At 42.1% G+C, this 23,652-nt stretch overlaps 2 protein-coding genes across 3 annotated transcripts; both read right to left on the bottom strand.

Annotated features, from left to right (window-relative positions):
- Nucleotides 1-1,831: 1,831 nt before the first annotated feature.
- Nucleotides 1,832-7,622, bottom strand: LOC311273316 (serine/threonine-protein kinase SBK2). Of its 2 annotated transcripts, none has more exons than XM_084380310.1 (5): nucleotides 7,342-7,622; nucleotides 4,299-4,443; nucleotides 4,004-4,206; nucleotides 3,640-3,801; nucleotides 1,832-3,509 (listed from the first exon to the last, which is right to left on the bottom strand). In XM_084380310.1, exons 1-5 carry the CDS (start codon nucleotides 7,345-7,347, stop codon nucleotides 2,892-2,894), a joined length of 1,134 nt encoding a protein of 377 aa, XP_084236436.1. In that variant the 5' UTR covers nucleotides 7,348-7,622; the 3' UTR covers nucleotides 1,832-2,891. The 2 variants fall into 2 exon arrangements, with proteins under 2 accessions (XP_084236436.1, XP_084236437.1); XM_084380311.1 differs by lacking the exon at nucleotides 7,342-7,622 and adding an exon at nucleotides 4,812-4,880.
- Nucleotides 7,623-11,872: 4,250 nt separating this feature from the next.
- Nucleotides 11,873-20,472, bottom strand: LOC311273299 (uncharacterized protein; the record flags this gene model as incomplete). The annotated part of the gene is made up of 5 exons (XM_084380279.1): nucleotides 20,423-20,472; nucleotides 12,947-13,113; nucleotides 12,530-12,625; nucleotides 12,231-12,398; nucleotides 11,873-12,037 (listed from the first exon to the last, which is right to left on the bottom strand). Exons 1-5 carry the CDS (start codon nucleotides 20,427-20,429, stop codon nucleotides 11,873-11,875), a joined length of 603 nt encoding a protein of 200 aa, XP_084236405.1. The 5' UTR covers nucleotides 20,430-20,472.
- Nucleotides 20,473-23,652: the final 3,180 nt, after the last annotated feature.

The following is a 23,652-nucleotide window of genomic DNA, read 5'->3' as shown; positions in this document are numbered from 1 at the left end:
ATTCGACCGGGCAGCGGTTCAACATTCTGTGGTCTGTCGCTGCTGCTTCTCCCCCTCTGACCTCACCGTCCTCTCTCTCTCTCTCTCTCTCTCTCTCTCTCTGTAAATGCTGCCGACTCTGCCTTTTTCCACAGAAGTGTCAAAGATCAAATGTTTTCTGGCAAACAAATCGTACAGTAGCGGGCCCTGCCGCCCTCGCAGCCTGGGAAACGGAGACCTGAAGTATGGCTGTGAATAAACAAAGCTGTACAAATGAACTGCAAGCACGCAGTCAAATATGTGAGAAGAGTGTTTCAAAGAGCTGGTTGGCAAAGTGGCAAACTTGAATGATCATCTGGTAATGCGCAGTATCTGCAGATAAAATGGTGATTCTGCAGATAAAACATGTGTTGCATTGATAAAACCTTTAAACTCAACAAACTGGATTGATCCTGTATTGTATATAATCTCCCCTCTATCTGGAGCAGCACTCCTACAACACATGCCCCAATTAAAGGTGCAATATGTAAGAATTGTCCACCTGCCAAATTCACTCATTACTAACAGGGCACAGCATAACACCACAGTAACCGCTAACTGCTGCTAATTGTAGCTGCCTTTAGCTTGGTTGGCCGTGCTTCTAGAGGTCCAGACTGGGAGCTTAGAGCACCAGGAGAGTGTTGACCTTGACATGGATGGACTGAAGCTAGCTGGTGAACTAACTGCAGTAAATCTCTGCAACACAGCACATATACATCTCCATCATTTAAGTCCATTTTTGATTTATTTTCATTAAAATTCTAACATATTGCAACTTTAAAGCTATATTCAGTGCTCATTTTGGTCTGAACACCTGTTCATGTGATCAGTGAAACTCTTTCATAAGTAATGTCAGTACATCCGTGTCATATCCATGTTCGCTGTCAGCGTCGTTCACTGTCTGCGTGCTGACACCACCTCTGCAGGTATCCAGCTGAGAGAGAGTGTGTGACTTGGCTGGATGTCGAGGCTGAAGGGTCGTCAGTGCGGCCCGCGGCACATACATGGTGCCGAAAGGTTGTAGTGTCAAATTTACGACTGCGGATCTATTTTTGAAAACATCTGGGGAAGCTCTTCAAAAGGTCCTCACTGTGTGTGTGTCTGCACGCGCTTGTTCAGTGCATGTGATCTATTTGTATTGGTGTATAATCTTACTAGGACATTATTGAGATATGAGCATGCCAGGCCATGTTTTTTTAAGGTCAACGTACTTAAAATCAGCCTAAAATCTGTGTATTTTATGACACATATCACTTAATGACGTAAAGCAAAATCACGAGACCCTTTAAAAAACATATTACTGCATTTAAATGATATTTTATAAATTGAAAATGTGTGTGGCATAATAGGTAAATGTAGGCGAAGCTGTCCAAAGCAAAAACAACAGACAAACAATAGAGTCCAAATTTGACCTAGAAACCCTGAGCTCAGTGCTGCAAAAAGGCAGAGTAAAACAGCCAGTTGCATTAATAAGTCAGCAAGTGTTGTTACTTACTGATCTAGTTTTTAAAAAATGCTGGTTTTGGAGCATCTCTACGAGGAAACATCAACAGGGGAACAGACTTTGACAGCGCTCTCCATCGAGTGAATGTCCGTCCGTTCACTCTTGTTATACCTCTGTTTCTATAACATCTTTAATATCTTTTTCTTTTGCAGTGTAGTTTCCACAGTTATCCCAGTTGTTCCACCGTGACCTGGAGACAGTGACCAGGGAAAACAATGCCTCTTCCTGTTTTGGTTGTGTGACGGCAGACGAGCTTTCCTTTGTAATTCAAGCTTCATTTCTGCAGGAAAAAATTGAGCCCATACATGAAATCCTCATTTATTACATTAAATACAGTTTACATTTATTATACAAAATAAGAGAAGATGCATATTTTTGATTATGTAAAAGTGCAACAGCAAACAGCAAACAGCAAACAGCAAACAGCTAACAGCGAACAGCTTAGGTCAAGTGCTTACGTGCTAATATACATAATGATAAACGCTAAAACTTGCCAGCTGCCAGCTGTGTTTACAATGCTACACAAGTGCTACTAAAATATACACAGCGTTTAAATATTTACTTCCAGGAACTGCCTCTCAATGCGTCGATATTTACTTCACATTTGAAGCAGATTTTAAAACCCTTCTGCACCTCTCAGCCTGCTGACAGACATGTTTATGGCCGGGCGCTTCTCCAGTCTATATTCAGTTCATAACCCACTATGATGTATACAGTCCGGATCCAGATATAGATGCAATGCGCTAAAGAGGGTATCTTTTACAAGGACCTGATAGCGTTACAGCACAATTAAATACAAGTAATCCCCACAACTGCAGCTGTTACACTATGTTTTCAACTCATTCATCAGTCTGTTATATAAAATGCTGTTAGAGCTACAGCAGATGTGTTTTAAAATAAATTAAACATGTATTTGTGAAATGAATTAATCAATCGACTGGATTGATAATTGAAATGACAGTTTTTCAAAAGTAAAATCAGATCAGTAACAAAATATTAATCCAAATATTTGTCTTTTCAGTTTGGTCCCAATAATTTAAGTTGTTTAATAATCTATTGGGTTGTTTTCTTGATTAACTGATTGATTTACCACTTAAAAATGTAACAAATCAGTTTAAAAAAAAGCCTATAACAGCTTCTGAGAGCTTAAAATGAAATCTTCAAGTTAGTTTGTCTGATCAACGGCCCAAATTTAAAAGATATTCAATTTAAAGTAATCTAAAACACAGAAAGTCTCAATGAAATATGTTTGCTAAACTTAAATAAATGTTAATCAGGTTTAATAGATTGAACCTAAACATCACATATCCTTGATATTACACAAAAGGTGACCAGTTGCTTCATGGTTCACTAATGAGTTCACGTGTCCTCATCGTTCTCCCCTGCCCTCCCTCTCCTTCATGCTCCTGATGGCTCCTCTTCCTGTGCTCTTCTTCCGCTCCTCCTCCAGTCGGACCCTCTCCTTCTCCATCACCCAGTCCCCTCCGAGGTAACTCAGCCCGTCCTCGGGTCGTCCACGATGCCGGGGCCTCGGGTCGAGCAGCGACTGGAAGAAGGAGCAGGCCAGCGGGGTGAAACACGTGAACTGTGGAGCTGTCGGGGGGAGATTGAGTCCAAGTTCTGCCCCGTGTGAGCTCTCACCCAACGGCTCGGCCCACACATCCAGGTCGTCAGCTGGTCCTTTTGTCCTGTCAAACCATTCCTGATATTTCAGGTATGAGTGGCAGTCGCTGGCTGTTTCAGCCCACGGATGACTGCCGGTGAGCATGGCGTAGGTCAGGATCCCCAGCGCCCAGCTGTCGGTGCTGGGCTCCACAGACACCCAAACTCTCGACTTCTTTTCCCTCTCCTCATTCTCCTTAGCGCCATCATTCCCGTCGCTTATGCTTCTCCAGCTGTCCTCGTTCCCTCGAGCGATCTCGGCCTCGGGGGTGCAGTAAGGAGAGCTGTACCAGACCTCTGGGACCCTGGTGCCCCTGGCCTTCACCTGGTGTAGAATTAACATTTCAGAAATGTACATTGTCATCTGGAGATTTAGTAGGGTATTTTCAGAATAAGAAGCTTCACAGAAACATCATCTTCTGACAGTGGAGCGATACACTGTGTGTTACACTGACCATGCCAAAGTCTCCGAGTTTGACCCAACGGCAGGCTGAGTCACACAGGAAGACGTTCTCTGGTTTGATGTCTCTGTGGACGAAACCAAGAGAGTGCAGGTGTGACAGAGCGCCGCACAGCTGGGACACCACCCGCTGACAGCAGTCCTCCTCCATACCGACCTGGAGGATGATGGGAGGAGAGGGATGTGTGAGTCATACTGTGATCACAGAGACGTCTGTTTGAATGAAAGGGAACCTGAAGTGAAGCTTAGTCTGATTCAGTCTGACAATTATATATTAAAGTGATGATGGGACTGCAAACCTTTTAACCATGATAAATCCAGTACGTGCTGCACTATTCGTTGTTGAAATAACTGCATACCTCAGGCAAGATGACGTCGTAGAGATCGCCGAAGAGGCCCGCCTGCTGAGCGAAGATGTAGTGTGAAGGTGTTGAGTAGGCGATTCCCAGAGCTCTGGTCAGGGACGGGTGGGTGCAGAAGGACAGGGAGAGGTTATACTCCCTCAGGAAGGAGAAAAGAGAGGTGGACTCACGAGGGAAGAACTTCAGAGCCATGGGAGTACCTGGCAGACACGAGGGGAAGATAATGATGTAGATTTCTTTGTTCTTTGGTGTGTCGAAGCTGTAACAAACATGTGTTAGTTTCCCCCCTCACCTCTTTTCCTGTGTACGGCCAGCATGACTTTGCCGTACGAGCCTTCCCCCAGGAGCTTCAGGACCTTGAAGTGCTCCGATGTGTCCATTGGTGTCAGAGACTGAGCCGTCAGATGGCACATCTCATCCAGAAGCTGTGTGGCTGCCTGGACACACACAACAAACTATTGTATTTGTATGAAGGTCCTTGAAATAAGTGTTGTTTAGAGGTTATAGAGCCCTTGTAAGGCATTATGTGTTAATAATAGCATCATAAACATGTTTATTGTTGGATAACAAGACATTTATAATCACTTAGAAGAAACTTGTTGCCTAGAACGTTAATTAAAACCTCATGAGTTGTTTATAAAAGTGTTTGTTAGTGTGGCTCCGTCCTTTTCCCAGAATTTCACACCCAAGCTGCAGAGTCCAACATACATCTGACACCTGCTTCAATAAAAAACAGTCTGAGTTCTTCCTTTCGACGGCTCATTGACTTTTCTTTAAAAACAGGATAAAAACACAACAACAAAACCTTCATGAGGTGGGCTGACGCTCCAGTGTCATGAAAACAACACAGTACTGGAGCTGATTCTTCTCTGACTGAACTCCTCGAAGCTCTTATGAATGTGACACAACTGTTGCCGTGATGATTGTCGTCATGGCAATGCCGGCGACACTGATCCACGGGTATAAACATGTCTGTTAATAGCCTCATGAAATCCTTTCATACACACACACACACACACACACAAACACACACACACACAAACACACACACACACACACACACACACACACACACACACACACACACACACACTCCCTCTGGTCGTTGTTTTGTCTGCTGGAGCGTTGATGTTTCCACCACAGCTGGCTCCCTCAGGCCAAGGCCGGGATGTGGTGTCAGCGTACCATCCAGACACGGGGCGGCTCATTACCAGCTCATTAGAGAAACAACTCAGAGCCGCGAATGTGCTGTACACGGATACTGTGAATTCCTGCTGAGGCTTCACTCACACCTACAAACACACCGACTCAAGGACTCACAACATTCTCGACAGATTTATTGCACAATTCAGGATGTAAAATGTGCGAGTAGGGACGTTTTCTGATCCACTTTATTACCGATGAATGGAAATTAGGTTTAAATCAACAAGGATTCTTAAAATGAGCATCGCAGCTGTTAGTTTATGATTTAAGAGAATCAAAGTATTTGGAGCTGCAGTGACAGGGCTGCATATATCACAGTGTTATGTCATACGGTCCAAGTCTAATCCAGCAGCATTATGTGTGCATACATTATTAGAGTGGGTGGTCTGAGTGGAAGCTGAACTCTCACCCTCTGAATGTTTGTGCCGTGATCTGATTACTGAGCTGCTCATCTCCGTCTGAGGCCTCGTCCACATTGATACTGATATTTCTCTAAATGGATGTTTTCCCTCTCAGTTTTAAAACAATCCAGTCCACACAACCTTTGATTCACAGAATACATTTACACACGAGGTTCAACACTTTGTCAAACACGATGTTGGAGAGGATATAACCAGCACTGCTGCTGCTGCTGTTGTTGGTAAATACAGCTGGTTTGTAAATGATTGCACTGTTTTTATTGAAGTTTTACACAGCATCATAGTTTTGGACTGCAGCAGAAGCTTGAAGTCACATGTACATTCAGATGTGGAATAATGAAACCTTTACTAATGCAGTGGATAAAATGCAGCAGACACAGTGTGGAGGATCAGGGGTCAGCAGGGTATTCAGAGAGCAGCATAGCTGACGTGCTCGGAGCTGGTCGGGTTTAGACGAGTGTAAGAGGAGGTGACACCGGTCTGAGCCAGCACAAAGAAACTCCAACAGCTTCGGCTTACATAAGACACGCACACACAAGGTTGGACCTGTAATGACTGGTGAGTGTGTGTTTGTGAGACATAAATGTCCTGATTATGTCCTCTACATGGAAATGGGTCTCTGTGGACCACAAACAGTGTGATGGCTGACATGTTCGACGTCTGCATGTGTGTGTCTTTGAATGTTTGTGCCGGTGCTGACGGAAACAAACACAGAGGTCATCTTCACTTTGACTAAAACATAACATCTGCAATGACATGAACAGATTTTCTACCTGTGTGTGAACATTATATAATCTATCACATACATGCAGTAATCAATAACTGGGCTTCACAGGAATGTGGCTGGTGTTCCAGTCACTCCTTGTGCATTTTTTTTTTTGTGGAAATATCTGTAGTCTATTTTTAACAGGCTTCAGGATCATTAAACATTATTTACGTGAGGAAAACACACCTGAAAAATAAACATAATTCTGACATTTATAATCAAATATTTTGGTGCTTCAGTGAATGTTTGAGAAGAATTAGTTGATGAGTGAACAAACAGACATCAGAGCCTCCATATGCATGCCCAAAAATCTTGATCAATATTATATGGAGTGTCAGTATGATAATTACAAAACACAATTGTTGCAACAAGACTGTAATAAAATAAACACAACAAAAGTCTATTAAAATACTCCACAGGGCATTTAATTCAGGATCATGTTTCTGTAATGATGCGGTATTAATGAGAAGTTTTTGTTAAGATGACTGAAAAAACACATGTATCCCTCAAGGTTTCAAGTCAGATCCTACAGATTTAATTATTCCTTTAAAATCTCTTAATTTGCAAATTAAATTAATAAATCCCTCTCATTTCAACCGTCCGCTCATCCAAATTACAGAAACAGATTTTTTCTCATCTACCTCTGTGTCCAGGTTATGACATAACTGTGTCCAAGCTTTCTGCTTCCAGCAAAATCTCTTCCCACAATCAGAATGTAAACAGTTTCCATAGAGACTGTGCTTTATTATACTGATGATATACTGATTTATGCAAGCTGTGAGCACCACTCTATTAACATCCCGTGCACTCAGGTGAAGGCAGGCGACAGATATCTCAGAACCTGCACAGATATCCTGCATAAGACTTGCAGATTTATACAAAAAATAAAGAAAGTTCCTTCACAAATTGAGTGAACTGAACCTTTATCGTATGAAAACTTGACTTACTGTCATTTTGCCGATGTGGTTCAGTTCAGCGTTGTTGATCTTCAGTAAGAAATCTGTCCAACATGAATTTTTAGCAGGTGCACCTGTCAGGAAATCCTCTGCAGGTGTCCATCTGCTGAGTCTTCTCTACACCCTCAGCACAGAACGGTCTCAGCCTGCAGTCAGGACAGGTCGGCTGTGCTCTGCAGCCGGTGGAGAAACTCTCTGCTGCTGTCCGGCGAGCTCGTTGGAGGATTTCATGTCTGCTGCTGCTGCAACTTTTATCCCAAAGTGATCTGTCTTCACCTCCACTCCTCCCCCTTTCCTTCCCTCTGGATCCTGAAGAGTGTGTGTGTGTGTGTGTGTGTGTGTGTGTGTGTGTGTGTGTGTGTGTGTGTATGAGAGAGAGAGAGTTCTTCATACTTTGCATCACTCGTGTACATTCATTTCTTACTTCCCTTCTTACTTTACCTCTGTGTGCTCTGTAGCGGGAGAAAGTGAGTGTGTGTATCTGCATGCCTGTGTGTGTGTTTCTGTGTGTGTGTGAGCCAATCATGTCCTTCTATCTTTGTGAGGTCGAGCTCAGCGTGAGGACATTTTTAAGTTAAGGTTCATGGTAAGAGTTGCTAACATCATGTCATTATTGTCTTCACATGTTAAATACAGACAGAGAAATGTAGACTAGACTTCATAACCATGTGTCAAACATATAAGGTTCATGTGTTATGAGACTATTTATTCAATGGCCTAATCCTTCGGTATGCAGGCCGGCATGTGGTGAAATTAAAATGTCTTGGTATGATTATCTTTTACAGAATCATGTGGCATCATCTGGTCAGCACTGGAGTGAAATAAAAGTCTTTAAACTGCAAAAAAAACTATAACTTAAACCATCTGCAGATATCTGAGACATGCACTCTGATAAATAAGTCCTCCAAATTAAAGAGCTCACTTTGTTCTTTGTTTATGCACCACAGAACAACAAAGATAAAGTAAATATGTCTGATGATGTCACAGCACTTTCTGAAGGTCTGGTTAGGTTTAGGTGAAAACACCACTTTTGTAGATTTTGGGAAAAATCCTGGTTTGAGTCAAAAGAAGTGCTTTGTTAATGTTACAGAAACATTGTGGTTTAGGTTGAAATGACTGGCTGACGAGGTTAAGACTTGGATGTGGTCATTGTTAAAAGAAACTCAACGTTGACTGGCAGTTCAGAGAAACAAACAGTGATCACTCATGTTTAAAGGTCACGTATTATTTTGGGTGTCTTCATGCTTTAATGTTCAAAAAACATGATTTAACTCGTACTGTCCATCGCTGCAGCGCCTCCATTCCCCTCCTGAAAAGCCCGGTCTGCTCTGATTGGTCAGCTCTCACAGGCCTGAGCGGGCACCACCCATTTCGTTTCCACCACCGCTCTGCTGGTGCTTTTGCAACCTGGGCTGTACAGGTTGAGGGTGGTTACTGTATATGTGTGACATCTCAACTTTACTGCAGTTCTGGCGGCTCATTTGAAAACAGTTTCTGAATACTGGCTGTGCCAAGATGAATACTTTCTCAGTATTTATAGCAACTAGATCTACTTTATATTCAAAAAGACATGGAAATATGACTTTCTACGATATGCAACCTTTTAAAATCTAAACTTTTGTTGACTCATGCATCCACCACAACCTCCGTACATGTACTTTCCTGCTCTATAACAACATCAACACTCCTCTCTTGCTCCTGTCATGATTACTCTGGCCACTAGAGGAATGATAGTTTTCAGGTTAATGAATGAAAAAGGGATTTAATTTCATTTAACAGACAAATTTACTCTATGTGTCATAAATCCATCCAATCACCTGCAGAACATGCAGTGAACAGTGTCCTCTGGCAGCAGAGAGAAGAACAACAAAGAATATTAATGGATAAAAATCCATTAAATACCAAAATGGTGAACTTTATTAGTTACTTATTTGGTAATGACATTAAAACCAAAACTGTAACTCTCACTTTTGATCCGTACTTTGTTATTTTAGTTATTTTGCTAACTACCTCTGCAGAGAAACATCTGGCTGTTGATCTGTCAGCCAACTTTCTTTCTTCCTCTTTCTTCCTTCCTTCCTCCTCCCTCCTCTCTCTCTATTTCAAGCCAGAGGATTTTCCTCTCCAGCTCAGACCCCCTGGGGGGTTGTGGCTCTCAGCTGCTACCAGTGACCACAGTCCCCACATGCAACTGCAGGATCACTCAGACGTTTCCTGGAGGCCGGCGTTAGTTAGAGGGTAGGTCTGTCTTTGAGTGAGATCATCTGTCTGTGGCCACATGTCATCACGCTGACATTACACAAGTGGCTGTGTGTAACTCCAGGTCACTTTCACAGCTGAACAGCAGCGGTCTGTACATTCCCATGTGTGTCACTCAGCCCTGTGTGGACGCTTTTAACTTCAGTGCTTTACGAGTGTTTGCGTTTAAGCAGCAGATGTGGAGTTTAAGTGACACAGTAACGTTTGTTAGAGTCAGAGTTACTGTCACCGGTCCAGCTGCTTCCTCATCAGTATGAAGTAAACAACAGTCATTCTTCACGTGTAAAGTAGAAGATGAGAAAGTGTCACCATATGCTTTATTGTAAATGGCTGTTATGTCATAATAATCTCCTGAAGGAATTTGTAATTTGGTGCTAAAATAGGCTGAACGGAGAGAGAAAGTTAGCCAGATGTGTTGAGTTTCACAGCAGTTGTTGTTTACCACATGACTTTTAGACAGATGCCTGTTTTTGCACGCTCTGACCTGCTTTGCGCTGACAAAGGATATGGTAACTTAGCATTTCATGGTAATAAACTAGTCGGAAATGTATCAACAGAAAACTGTCTCTTTTTTTCATTAGTTCAAATTTAACTTGAAGGTCTAGTGTGTCTGATTTAGGGGGGTCGTTGAGTTCAAATGGAATATAAAATTCATAATTACACTTTAGTTAATGTATAATTACCTGAAATGAAGAATTGCAGTGTTTTGTTACCTTAGCATGAGCCTTTCATATCATACAGAGGGAGCGGTGTCAGTACCTGATCAATCCTATTCAAACTAAATCTTTAAAGTCAAGGTGACAAAATGGATTAATCCTTGACAATTTAGTAGTTATTATATATCATACAATAATGTATTCATTAACACATTGTGGATGTTCTCCTGTTGCTGGCCTTGGACTTAATACAACAAAAGTAGCAACAATTCAGAAAAAAAAACTATCCTCAAAACAAAACAACAACAAAAACCCAGTGTACATGTTTGTGTGGCAAATAGTGGCTATAGTTAATGTAGTTTAAATCTAAGAAGAACAATTAAGAAATCATTTTTTGTTGGGTTTTCTGTTTTAAAAAGCAGTTTTTTATGAGGTGGAGGTTCATTCAACCATTATGATATTTTCCAAATCCACAGTTTTTCAGGTTTTGTATAAGATAACTCATTCAGTGTTGTGTAAGTGTGATTATGTGTTGACCAGTCAGCAGACAAATCTCTGTTTCAAGTGTAACATTTTATTAATTACTTCAGGTAAAACTTACAAAAACAAATAATACAAAATGTATAAATAGCAAATGTCTCTATGACAATACATTATTATTATTAATATTATTATTAAATATTACTTAATAGATAGCCATACAAAAAGGTGAGATGCCTGCATCTCAAACTAAACACTGTCACATACATAATATAAAAAGCTCATAAATAGTATCCTAAATAGGTTAAAAAAAAACAGACAACAAAAGTATAAAAATATGAAATGTTCCACAACATCTGTTTGTCATTTAGCTCATCAAGTAAATCAACACTTAGCAGGCACTGTGAATGTAAACAGTCTCAAAGGAAGTGAAGGTCACAGGTGGGAGTACCGCTGCACAGTGCATTAGTGCAGCACATTTTAAAGGCTACATGTAAAATGTGGCGTATACATATTTTCGTACACACATGCGAAAGAATTACATTCTGTTTTACTGTTAAAGAGATGTTAACGTGACGGCCCACGCAGAGAGGAAGACGTGTGTCAAATGCCCGTACAATGCATGAGGACCTGAACGCCTCACTGTTATTGCATCAGATCAATTCAGCTCTGCAATCAGGCCGATACGACCTCATGTGGGTCAGACCAGAACCTGCACAACATCATGTGTGTAAACTACACTGAGTCTACAGCCATGTTAGCAGCTCTGAGAGCCTGTTTTCAGGCACAACGGTGCTTGGCGCTAAATGCTAATATCAGCTTGCTAACATGCTAAAAACAAAAAAAAAGATGATGCTATGCTGTGATGTTGTTCATCTCTTTCCAAGTAGCACAAAACATGTATTGGATGTGAATCTTTCAAAACTAGCAGGAATGGCGTCATAAGTATTTGTATAATTATATTTTTGTCCTGGTGGTGGCTCGAGTTATATTTCAGTCTGGACCTAAGCAGTGGACCGACACTGCCATCCTGCTAACGTGGCTTAAAATCTTTGCAGGGGGAAAAGTGAACAGTGGTTTTGTGGGGTTCCTTCAGTTGCTTATGAGCTGAAGGCGGAGGTTTGGGTTTAACGGCAGCGGTGCATTCTCTGGAGAAGCCGTAACACTCTTTTTGACCAGTCACAAAAGACTTGTAACCGTTCAGAGATCTCGACGGAGACCTGGAGCGCGTCGAAGGCGGTGGAGACGACCGGGAGCGAGGGAGTTGGTGTCTGAGGAACCTCTTCGCTGATCTGAGGACAGAGAGGAAGTTGAAGGTTTAGAGGTTTAGGCAGAAGCTTGAGGCCATTTCCAAACATTTTATACATTTTCAAATTCAACTTTCCATTTACAGATTCCTGTTTAATGATATCCATCCATATCTTTTGGGAGAATTATCCCCTAAACAATCCTTGTAAAAGAGTCAAACCATCCTGGTCCTCTCACCTGATTCAGAGATGCAGTCACAATGTTGGACAGCTGCAGGAGGTGAGTGCTGGCGCTCTCTGCTGACGGGGAGGACAAGCTGACGTTTTGATTGGCTGTTTTCAACCAGTCGACGTGCAGTCTGAAGGACTGAGTGTACACATACAGCTGGGACAGTGACTCATTCACCTGCGGAGACATTACACAGACAGGAAGAGAAAATATTAACTCACCGACTATTAAAGTTCTCCCCTGACATACACGTACTACAGTCAGAAAGTGTTTGGAGACATGAATTTCTCTGATTCCAGAAACTTTACCTTCAATGAACTGAAATATTCAGCATGACTCTGTATGTGAGGGAGAGTGTCCAGTCTGGTTTCATCACCAGCAAAGTTTGTGAGTTCACCCTCGGTCTGTTGGGAACGAGATGAGAAGTGAAGGTTGCGTTAATAGCCAGAAATACATTTTCAAGATATATCTGGGCACCTTTCAATGACATTTTCATTTTCACATGTGAATCTGATACATCTGGATGTGATTTTCCTACAGTGAAAGTTTAAAAAAAAGGAAACTTGTTAACTCTCATAGGAAACTTTCAGTCTGTGTTTGACAAATGTATGTACTGTAGCATTTATGTGCAGATATTAAAGATTAGAAGAGATTTAAATATTTGATTGAGGAAATTATTTTGGTTTGCAGAAATCAATCCTAGGCAGGACTCAGTGAAACCTTACCAAGCCATGGAGCTTTTTGGATATGTTCTTCAGCCTGTCCACCTGATGGATCATCGATCCAAACATGCCACAGAGAGACGGACTGCTGGTGGGACGAGACGAGGTTTGGACGAACAGCTCCGCCAATAACAGCAGGTGGAGAAGACAGGGGGTGGAGTCGTGGATCACTGAAAAGATAAGAAAAGATAGACGACTGAGTGTTTGCTTGTGTTTTCTGTAACTGTGACGGTTCTTGTCATCTACATGTGAAGCTTTTCGCAGGTGCTGAGGTGTGTTGAGCTATCTGGGCCACAAAATTACATAATTGGTAACCAGTCTACAATCACAGAGCGTGATACAGCTCAGTAACATCTTGCGGTACTTTGACACTGTGTTTACAGCTGCACTCCCAACAGGTGGCTACTCGCCAGCGTTCACTTTGCAGCTGAGTGTGTGGCAACTCACATTTTTCACCTCTGATTGACCCGGACCTGACGTGTGTGAATCAGTAAGAAAACCACAAAGTTGCATGGAAACCGATTTTTTATTTCCAACCCAAACATGCACATGTCACACGAGATTAATCCAGAGGCAGCTGTACTCTGCTTTAATGGACGCTACGCCCAGTATGCTCAGGAGGAACAAACTAGCTGATGAGTATTCAGATCTGGAAAGTTAAAAAGGTCAAACAACAGAAGCTCCTCTGTCCCACAGAAACACTGCTCCTGAAACGCCTCGTCAGAAGTCGGATAATTGATGCCTAGTGGCTAGTTTGGCGAGTACGAGTTAATTTAGCACAGCTGCTCTGTTGTTGTTGTTGTTAGTGTTTCTGGGTCAGACATGTGTGAGCTGACCAGGGTGTTATCTAAAAAGTGTGCTACAGATCAAGTCATTTCCTGAATCGACTTACAAGGCGACACTTAATAAACATAAACTTGCAACATAAAGAAACATTAAGTTTGAACTTATGTTTGAACATGTAACATGCAACATGTGGGTTGCACTCATAGATACCAGCCACCTGAATACACCTGATTTTTTTTTTTTCATCAAGATCCATTCATTTCCTGAAAAAAATGTTATAAAAAAACTGCCCTATCACTCAGTGTTTAAGAAAGTGAGAGAAAAAAAACATCCTGGTTGTATCCCTTTATCTGGATGCACACCAAAAGTTAAAGGGGTCTATTCTGGAGACAGACAAAATGGCGAAAGGTCTTTAGGAATTACTTTCGACAGGGCAAGTTGTAATTGTTGTTGCATGTCAGCTAGCATCGGCCGTGTTGCATCCTCCCCGGAGACGAGGAAGAAATGCAACGATTATAATGCAGACAGGGAAACCCAAAAAGACAAAAACCACCTCAGGTGAGCGTCACAAACCTTTTTGTGAATTAGAGGAAGTTTTTTTGAATGTTGCCGTTTCCATAAAACTTCTAATGCGATATTCTTCACAATGCTTTATGAAAACACGGCTATTGACTTGGTCCAACCTTCAGTTCTCAGTTCATTCTGGTATCAGATGTAACTTGCATCCTGTGATCCAGACATTAACAGTCATTCGAGAAGGTCTGCGGTGTGAATGAAGGTCTAGAGACCAAAGTAGGTCAGACACTGATTTACTGTTAGCATGTTCAGCGGCTGAGTGTGGGTGAAGGGGAGGAAATAGACAGATTTCTGCAGACTGATAATTTATTTTGTTTCTGGGAAACATTACAAGGTTTAGAGGTCAGTTGACATCTGTAACATAATCGATCTTTGCTTTAGGTCTTAATGATTAACTTTGGCTGATAGGATTTCATTATATTACAGTAACACTTGATAAAGTTAGCAAACAGCAGATAAATCATCGTTGTGTTTCCAACATCCAGCCCAGTTTTTGCTCTATTTTTGGTCTCCACCAACACCTGAGAAAATATCTGCTGTGTCTGTCTGCTGTTCAGTGCTCAGCAGATCGTGTACAGTTTATTTTTAGCTTTATCACCGAAAAAGGTTTTCCTGTTGCTGCTGCATGAATGAGGTTAATGAAGCAGAAGTTGCAGATAGGACAGTGAGCTGATGACGCTTAAAAGCTCCGCAAAGCTGTTGGTAATTCTGTGGGCGTTTACCACCTTTCACCTTTCACAGTCATCTGTTGATAGAAACATTTTGATAAGCTTTGCGGCTTCGATCAAAGACTATCTTTAGTTCACTGACATCCTGCTGATGATTAGATATGACGACTTTCTGTCTCATGTAAAACTTCTTGAATTTCCTTGTTATTGGAAGGTGCTACATAAATAAATGCCTTGAATGAATGGACATGTGTTTAAGTGTTTAAGTGTACAGAGGAGTGTCGTAAAGCTGTCATCTCTTTATCTTCGCTTCCACAGCCCTCTTAATCCATCTGCAGATGAATCCCCTGATGTTTGTTTTGTCTTTGTCTCTAAAGCTTTTTTAATCCATGACGATCTCCTCTCAAAGAACAACACTCGAATCAAGATAAGTTAATGTCTGTAAATGTATTCCCCGCTTCATGCAACTTCAAAAATCCCGAAGAAACAAAGACATGAACTGTCCGTTAGTGTGAGGTCAGGGTTAAGGAATGAGAGGTATGCTGTGGGGTTTTTTTTTTCTCCCAGCCTGCTCTGGGCCTCCTGTTGGAAAAGGAGGAGCGGTCTGACTCAGATTAATCTGTGCGGTGACATCACCGGGCAGACGCCTCAGGCTGCAGTCTTTACAGAGAGAAAACAATCACTCTGCTGTGAGTGTCTGACGCCGAGCGCTTTAAACACTTTTACTGCCATTCACACACTAACAGCAGGAACTACTTTCTGTTTTCTCTTGAGGTCAAAGGTCAGCGCGAGTAAACTCCTGTCCACTGACATGTAGTTTTATCTAGTTCGACTTTACATGAGCTAAAACTATACATCACATTAACTAACAGTAATTATTTAATAGAGGAATAATAATCCAGTAATCACAGAGCGTTAATTGCCGACTATAAATAGTATTTAAGGTGCAACGTGTAAGAATTGTAATTGAATTTAATTGAATAACACTTTCGATGTTGTGACGTTTATGCATTGTGTTGCAGAAATATATCTACTGAAGTTAGCATGCTAACCAACTAGCCCCGTCCCATCCCTGCCCACATCTCCTGTGCCCGCAATGTGAACACCAAGAGTCCCCTGGCCCCCGAAGCCAGACTGCTAATTGCAGTGCTAACTGAGCTAACTAGCTATTGACAGCTACAGTTGGCGGTTACTCTGGCGATGTGCTGCTCCCTGACAGGTGGCCAATTCTTACACATTGCACCTTTAAAAACAGGTTGCTGGTTAAGGGTTAGGGTCAGGTTGCTCTCAAGGTGTTTTTGTGTCAATCATATGTTTACTTGTGTGTTCCTGTTCTGGGTCCTGTGTCAGCTGCAGCCTGTCTCAGCATTAACTTTACATGGAAACAGGAAATGAACAGCTGCAGAATCTTCCCTTGACACTCATCAACACTCGTGTCTGGATCTTATTACAAGACCGGGACTGTGGCCCTGTCTTGTCTGAAAGAACTAATCATTTTAACAGGGAAAAGTTAAATATTGCATCATATACTGTATCACATGTCTCACTGAGAGTCTCACACATTGACTTCAAGCCAACAAAATGACACAGTCTTGTCAGTTTGACAGCATCAGGCAGGTGTTGTGAGCTCAGGTGACGTGACGTGAGGTAACATCTGGAAGTGAGACCTTTCACTACTACTGGATTCGTTCCGATAACATGAAAAAACTCTGGTTTAACCGCAGCAGTAAGATGTTTATACACTGAACACATATAATCCCATTAGATCCCTAAGTAACAACAAACAGATGTTCACTTACAGCTCGTTGTTTTTTATCTCCAGCCCCACAACTGGACAATGAAGATCACTTGCAGCTTTCTGCCAACATACCCTCTCAAATATCTCTACATTCAGGCTTCGTGTGAGTTTTCAGTCTGCTACGGATATAAACAAGAAAGCAGACAAGGCTTTCGGAAAATTACTGAAGAGGAAATCAGCAAAAAGCCTCTGTCATACTAGAAAAATATCCCCTGGCAGTGTTGTGTACAGTCATGTTTTTGGCAGAGCAAACAGCTGTGACAGCGTTACAGCTCAGAGCAGAAGTGCTTGAGAAGCAGAGTCAGTCGGCCGTCTTTGATGTATTTAGCAGGTCATTTCGTCAGCACACGCTCACTCACGCACCAAACATCAACACATCCATGCAGCGTCTCACGCACGTCCACGGTTTCTTTTCCAGTTCGTCAGAAACGCTGGAGTTTCCTGTGTTTTCACTGACACAGTGAATGCCTCGTGTCCTCAGCCGGACCTCCGTAGCCCACTTTCACAAACTGCCAATGAACTTCTGAACAGATGTGAACGACGCCTGGCAGGAAGCGCTCTGCACATATCAACTTCCTCCAAAACCCACCAGTTAACCAAGAAACTGTCAAGTGTCAAGGAACTGGCAAATATTCCTTAAATACAGGGATAACTTCAAGACAGTTGATATAAACCTGAAGCAATGTTATGTAACATTTTCACCTTCACACGTCGTTACACCTGAACAACTGAAGAGATCGATTGCAAATGACTCCGAAAATGATATAAGACAACTTTCAAAACAACATGACAGCAGCAGGCGCACTAGACGTTCATGTTACCGTCACAGGTTTGTTAGGTTTAGAAAAACACTAATTTGGGTTAAAATAACTGAGTTACTTATTTAACTTCAGCTTCGACTGCCCTACTTTATGTACCTGTTGTCACTAAACTACGTCAGTGAGATAAAATGACTCAACGCTGACTTTTGGCTGAAAGTACTGCGCTTGTTTTGTTGTTCCTCCCTATGTGGACTCTCTCGTGTAATATTTAGAGGTCGCCGCTGACAAGAAATGTAAATATGTGTCGTAATAAGCTGCTTTCACAGTCAATCTATTGTTTTTTCTGATGAGGACAGGCGCACACCACCAACTCAGGGTCACGATCTCGGTATGGACCTCATGGCGGAGGAGCAGACATGGAAGCTAAGAAGCTGAACACATGAATGTTAAAGTTGCTATGTGGATGTGTAAACAGACAACGAGATGGCCTTTTAAAGTGAAGGCACAGGATGTCTGTGTTTGTGCTGCTCCTACGACATTTTCTGTTTATTTGGCCCATGAACAGGATTTTTTTCTTTTTCTTCACTTGGCAACAACAATACACAAAACATCTGTGAATCCTCACATCAGATGATCAGGCTCATGTTTCAGCTCGTTGGCAGATACAGTGATTACATATAATTTTATATAACTCCAGTTTTAAATTACATTACAACAGTCGGCTGCAGCACGCGCTGTCATGAAAACTCCTTGTTGATGTGCTCAGTGACAGAGAGCTGAAGCTTTTTTAACTCAATAAACAGATAAATCTATTGTTGTCCTCTCTATCGTGGCTGATTGTTAGCTTCTGATGTGTGTGTATGCTGAGTGTTATCACAGCTAACACAAGTTTGAAGTATCTGCAAGTTGATTTTCATTATGTAGAGAAATGAACTGGAACCAGGGAAAAAAACGTTGCACAAAACGTTTAGCCTGTTTCATTAAAATGATCATTAATCTTAATATCAAGTATGCAAACTCTGTTTAATGAGCTGTGACGATCCACGCTGTGTTTCTGTGTCTAAGCTGCCGTCCTGTTGCCTCATGAACACAGTCAGCTTGATGATGCCTTTAGCTGCAGTTCCACATTTGGCCACTGGGCTGAAATGACATCACTCTGTCTCCTGAGACGTCCATGATCCATCTCCATACAGTGAGTGTGCAGATTACATTACAGTAAAGTGCTCTGATGACGTGCGATGATGTCATCACCGTCTGCCTGCCTGACTCGTACTCCATCTCTGTCACACACACACACCGACACACACACTGACACACACACGTCTGGCTTCTGTTTTTGTTACTAGTCACCAGGTTTCCTTCACTTTGTAATTAGTTAGTAATCGATTAGTAAGCTCACCTTCACTGACCACGACCACTCACAGCTTCACTTTCATTCATAAAGCTGGTGGAACAGAGAAGTCACTCCCTGCCTTGGTTATGGTCAGATCATGACTCTGTATGACCTCCTAATGATGATGAGGGATGAATATCGTTCAGATTAAAGCAACAAGTTTAACTTTCCGTGTAAAGATTGTCGATTGGTCGTCAAACACAGACGCTTTGAGTCGGTGGTTCTGGTCGGATATCAACCAAAAGCATCAGCATTTCCTGTCTCAACAATCAACTGTCTTTATCAAGGAAGTTACATTTCGGTGCGCAACTCTCTCCAATACTGCTTATTGATCCGGTAGTATAACTGTCATCTTATTGTTTTGTTTTGTTATTTTTTTAAGAGAAAAATGAAATGAAACTAAACAAATTAGGAACCGAACTCATTAATTTTGTCTTGTTTAGCCGGCTGCAGCAGTGTTTAACAGATGGGACAGCGAGGACTACAGTACTCAGAAGTCACATGTAATTTTCACATTGTGACGTATCTGTGAAGATCGTGGCATCAATATAATGTGACTGTACATCGTGACGTTACCTTTGAACGAACGAGAGGTCAATGGTGAGCAGCAACATCTTTAAACCATCTCGTTAACGTGTTTTCTGTTCAATATAGATAAACAGAGCACATATAAGTTGACCGAGGCATATCTGGGTACGAATTGAGACGTTAAATAAATACCCTGATGGTACAAAAGAAAACAAACATCTTAGCTCCTCTTATACTGATGGCAGCACCAATAACATTTGAGCTTCTTGATACTGCAGCCTTCAGTACTTGAGGCCTGAGTCCATTTAGTTCCAGCTTCCGGTGCTCATCCCTAACAAAGCCGTGACACTACTTGTCTGTTTCCATATTTCCACCATTATTCACTTTTAATCTGAGATTATTCCGATAAAGCTGAAATAAAACAGTGTACGTCTGTAAATATTCACTCAAAGCTGTTTTGACTAGAAAAAGTCTGATGCAGCAGGACACAATCATATTGCTGACTGGTTCAAACTACTTAGGGAAACCCCTAACACACACACACACATAGAGACACACACACACACAGAGACACACACACACACACACACACACACACAGAGACACACACACACACACACACACACACACACACACACACACACAGAGGCAGCCAATCACAGCCCAAACAGCGCGAAGTTCATGAAATTCAAAAGAAACTCAGTCACATTTTAACACTTTAAATTGCAGCTAATGACAAACAGCTACATATTCTTTCATTCATTCATTCATTCATTCACTCACTCATTCATTCATTCATTGTCTCTCTCACAGACTTTCTCTCTCAAACTCACTCAGGCATCAAGTAAAAGCAAAGACCACGTGCAGTACATCCCTCCTCCTCCTCCTCCTCCTCCTCCACACACACACACACACACACACACACACACACACACACTCACTCTGTAAAAGTATCATAAACAAACTTACATTTCATTTTCTGCTGCCGCCGAAGTAAACAAACCTCTCTCTGAGTCCAGTGTGTGTACTGTACGTGTGTGTGTTTGTGTGTGTGTGGACAAAATGTAAAAGTTCCCTTTTATAGCACTGAGTATGACACATCACCTGAGTCATCATCGTCGCCATTCAAGCCTGTACGCCCACGCCGGACAGCCACCCCCCCCACTCCCCTCCTCTAACCCCCCCTCATCTGAAACAAAACTCAAAATGTCTTTTTTGTGTGTTGAGGTGTTTCTGAGTGAAGTAAATCATCAATAAATTGTAACTGGAGAATCAGAAAATACCAAATTGAGCAATCCTCCTGTCTCTTCCTCTGCTGCCTCTGTAGACTCCTGTCGTCACGTCATCTTCTTCTTCTTTTGTTTAACCAAGTTCACTTTAATGATTTTGTCTGGCACATATGAGCTTAATGACAGAAAGTAAATAAAATAAAAACCGAAGTAAGGTGAGAAGTGACAAGAAAAAGATCTTTATCGTGTGATCAGAAGAGTTTGGGACACTTGAACACATCTTATCTTGTTTTCTCATTTCTTCTAATGTAGATATTTTTGGTAGAAAATCATGTAACAGGAAGGAGAAAAAAAAGGTGTGAAACTGAGCTGACGACATCCAGCAGCAAGTCCATTAATAATAAATGCAGGAAAGATGATAAACTAAAGTAAACAAAGACCTCAGAGTTACAAGTCTGTGGTCATACTGGGCACTTCCCAGTGTGGCTTCCTGCCAGTGTTAATAGTGTTTCTTGGTTTTTTTCTTCACTTTTACTACGTGCGTGTCTGCTTTTGTGGAATTTCTCAAGTTTGGTAGATCGGTGAACTTCCTGACGTCATCAGAAAAGTCATAATCGTCTTTTTTCTGGAAATTGAGGTTACACTTGTGAAATTCTCCAGAGTTGAGATATTACTCTTCAAAGGCTTTTTTTTTTTTTGTGGGCTGCATTTTCAGAATCATGTCAGTTTCCTCTCAGTGAAAGTCATCTCTGTAGCAAGATGAGTGCAACTTTCTGTCTCAGTCCAGTGTCTCCTTTGTGGATGTGACCACATTCACGTTGCTGTACTCATTTTTACACTCAAAATGCATCAAATGACTGTTAAAGCAGTGTGACAACGGTCATCATGATGAATCTACAGAGGTTCATCAGCGGAGTCTGCAGCTCTCCTCGGGGTTACAGAACTTAACCGTGACTTTCAGCTTGCCTGTCTTCACCAGAAGGAATGACAACAATGGTCCACTAAGAGGATTAACACGACCAGAGTATGTCGGCGGTGGCCTTTAGTTGCCATAGTAACTGTGACACAGGCAAAGGGAAAAGTCAGGTGACGCAGTATAAACAGCGTCCTCATTGGGAGAAGGTCAGGGTTGAATAAAACCACTGAAAACCAAAAGTCAACTTTGACTTATTTAAACTTACGTATGCAGGTTAAAGGTCCAGTGCGTAGGATTTAGTGGCATCTAGCAGGATAGTTGCAGACTGCAATCGACTGAAAACGACAAAGGTCAGTGTTGGGTTTGACCATTATGGGCTACTGTAGAAACATGGCAGACTGTGAAAGAGGACCTTCTACCTCTGCAGATATGTGACTAATAAAAACATAATCATAAATGTTATATTCCTCTCCTGAACCTGTAATCCCCCCAAATCCTGCACTGGACCTTCAACTTCCATAACGTACTGCACTCAAACACTATTTTAACTCAAACCATGATATTTTCTTAAATGTAACCGTGACGTGATGTGAAGTGACGTGACACAACACAGCCTAAGTAACTTGTGTCTTGTTTGAATGGTCATACACGTTGTTTGGGGAGTCACTGGCGAACGGTTCTCAGAGCGATGAATGAATTTATCATTATTTCATTCAAACATGGGGCTAAAAGTTCATATTGGAGCTGTAATAAACTGTTTGGAAGAGAGCGCTCTAACACTTGAGTATCAACTTGACCTGCCCAGGAAGTTCAACTTCCAGATGCTCCAATACTCTCCAGTCATCAGTTTACTGTTTCAAGCTTACAAGATGATTTTTTATGATGCAATGTGGCAAAACCTTTCCTCCAGTTTCTTTGGCTCTCATGTGAAGTTTATTTCCCAGAAATGGGTCACAACTGCCTTGTGTCCAGCACCAGTGACGCAGTGAGAGAAACAGAGCAGAGCGTCAGAGCGTCCAGTGTTGACGCCACAAGAAAAACCTCCTCGATAAGTAAGTTATCATGTTGATGTTTTGACCACCTGGGAGCAACATAAATAAGCTGTAAAACCACAGATGTTTTAAGCCCTTTTCGGTCAGAGATTCTGCAGTAACGCCGCACTGAAGGCTTACCTCTGCACCGCCTTTGTATTTTCAAACTGAACCTAGCAGCGCCGGCACAAAGCCGCTCCAGTGTGTCACTTCATACAACAAAATTGGTTCTCACTCGCGGAGAGGGATGCTGTTTTCCCGCGGGGAAGTTTGCTGTAAACTCAGTCAGGAGAGCTGACCGTCGTGGTGACTTTAAATTTGGTGATTTTTTTGCACATTTTGTTGCCAGAGACAATAACTACAACAACACAATGGTGGAAGGCGACAAAGACATGTGAGTTAAGGTTTTTTGCTTGAAATCACTTCACATGATCACCGTGAGTCAACTGTGGGAGCTGCCGGGGACAGAAGCTGTTTGTCAGGTGGAAATGTGATGGCAGGATGAACACATAAATGTGGTATTTTTTAAGACACGACCTGCTACCACATTACTGTTGTTTGGTCTTGTAACTTTGCTTTGTGGGACATTTCTCTTTTATTTGATGAGTGAAGGATGTGTTTAGTTGTCAGACTGTGAACTCATCAGACAGGTACCAGCTTACTCTTACGCACAGACGTCGTCTCACCTCTGTTACTGCCTCCGCTGGCGGATCAGAGGCGTAACGAAACTGCCCCCATTACACCTCTAAGTTTCAAACAAACGGCGAGGCAGAATATCGCCGCAGGATTCCCTGCCTTGAAAAGGCAGCGTGAATGGGGATTTTGTCTCCACCAACTCTTGAAGAAAATACCTGGCTCTTTAGCTCCACTATGTTCACCAGCTAGTCACAGCTTGCTGAGCGTAGAGGTAGCTGCTCAGCCTACACATCTTCCCGCTGGCCCAGAGAGCTACAGGGTGGTCGTTATCAGTGTAGTCAGGCAGGGTGAGTTCAGGTGTTTATGTGGAGGGAGGCCTGAAGGGAG

This window comes from Pagrus pagrus, assembly GCF_965226575.1.
Source record: "Pagrus pagrus genome assembly, chromosome: 17".
NCBI classification, from domain to species: Eukaryota; Metazoa; Chordata; class Actinopteri; order Spariformes; family Sparidae; genus Pagrus; species Pagrus pagrus.
The sequence above is the reverse complement of the archived record's forward strand: the minus strand, read 5'-3'. Positions and strand labels throughout refer to the sequence as shown.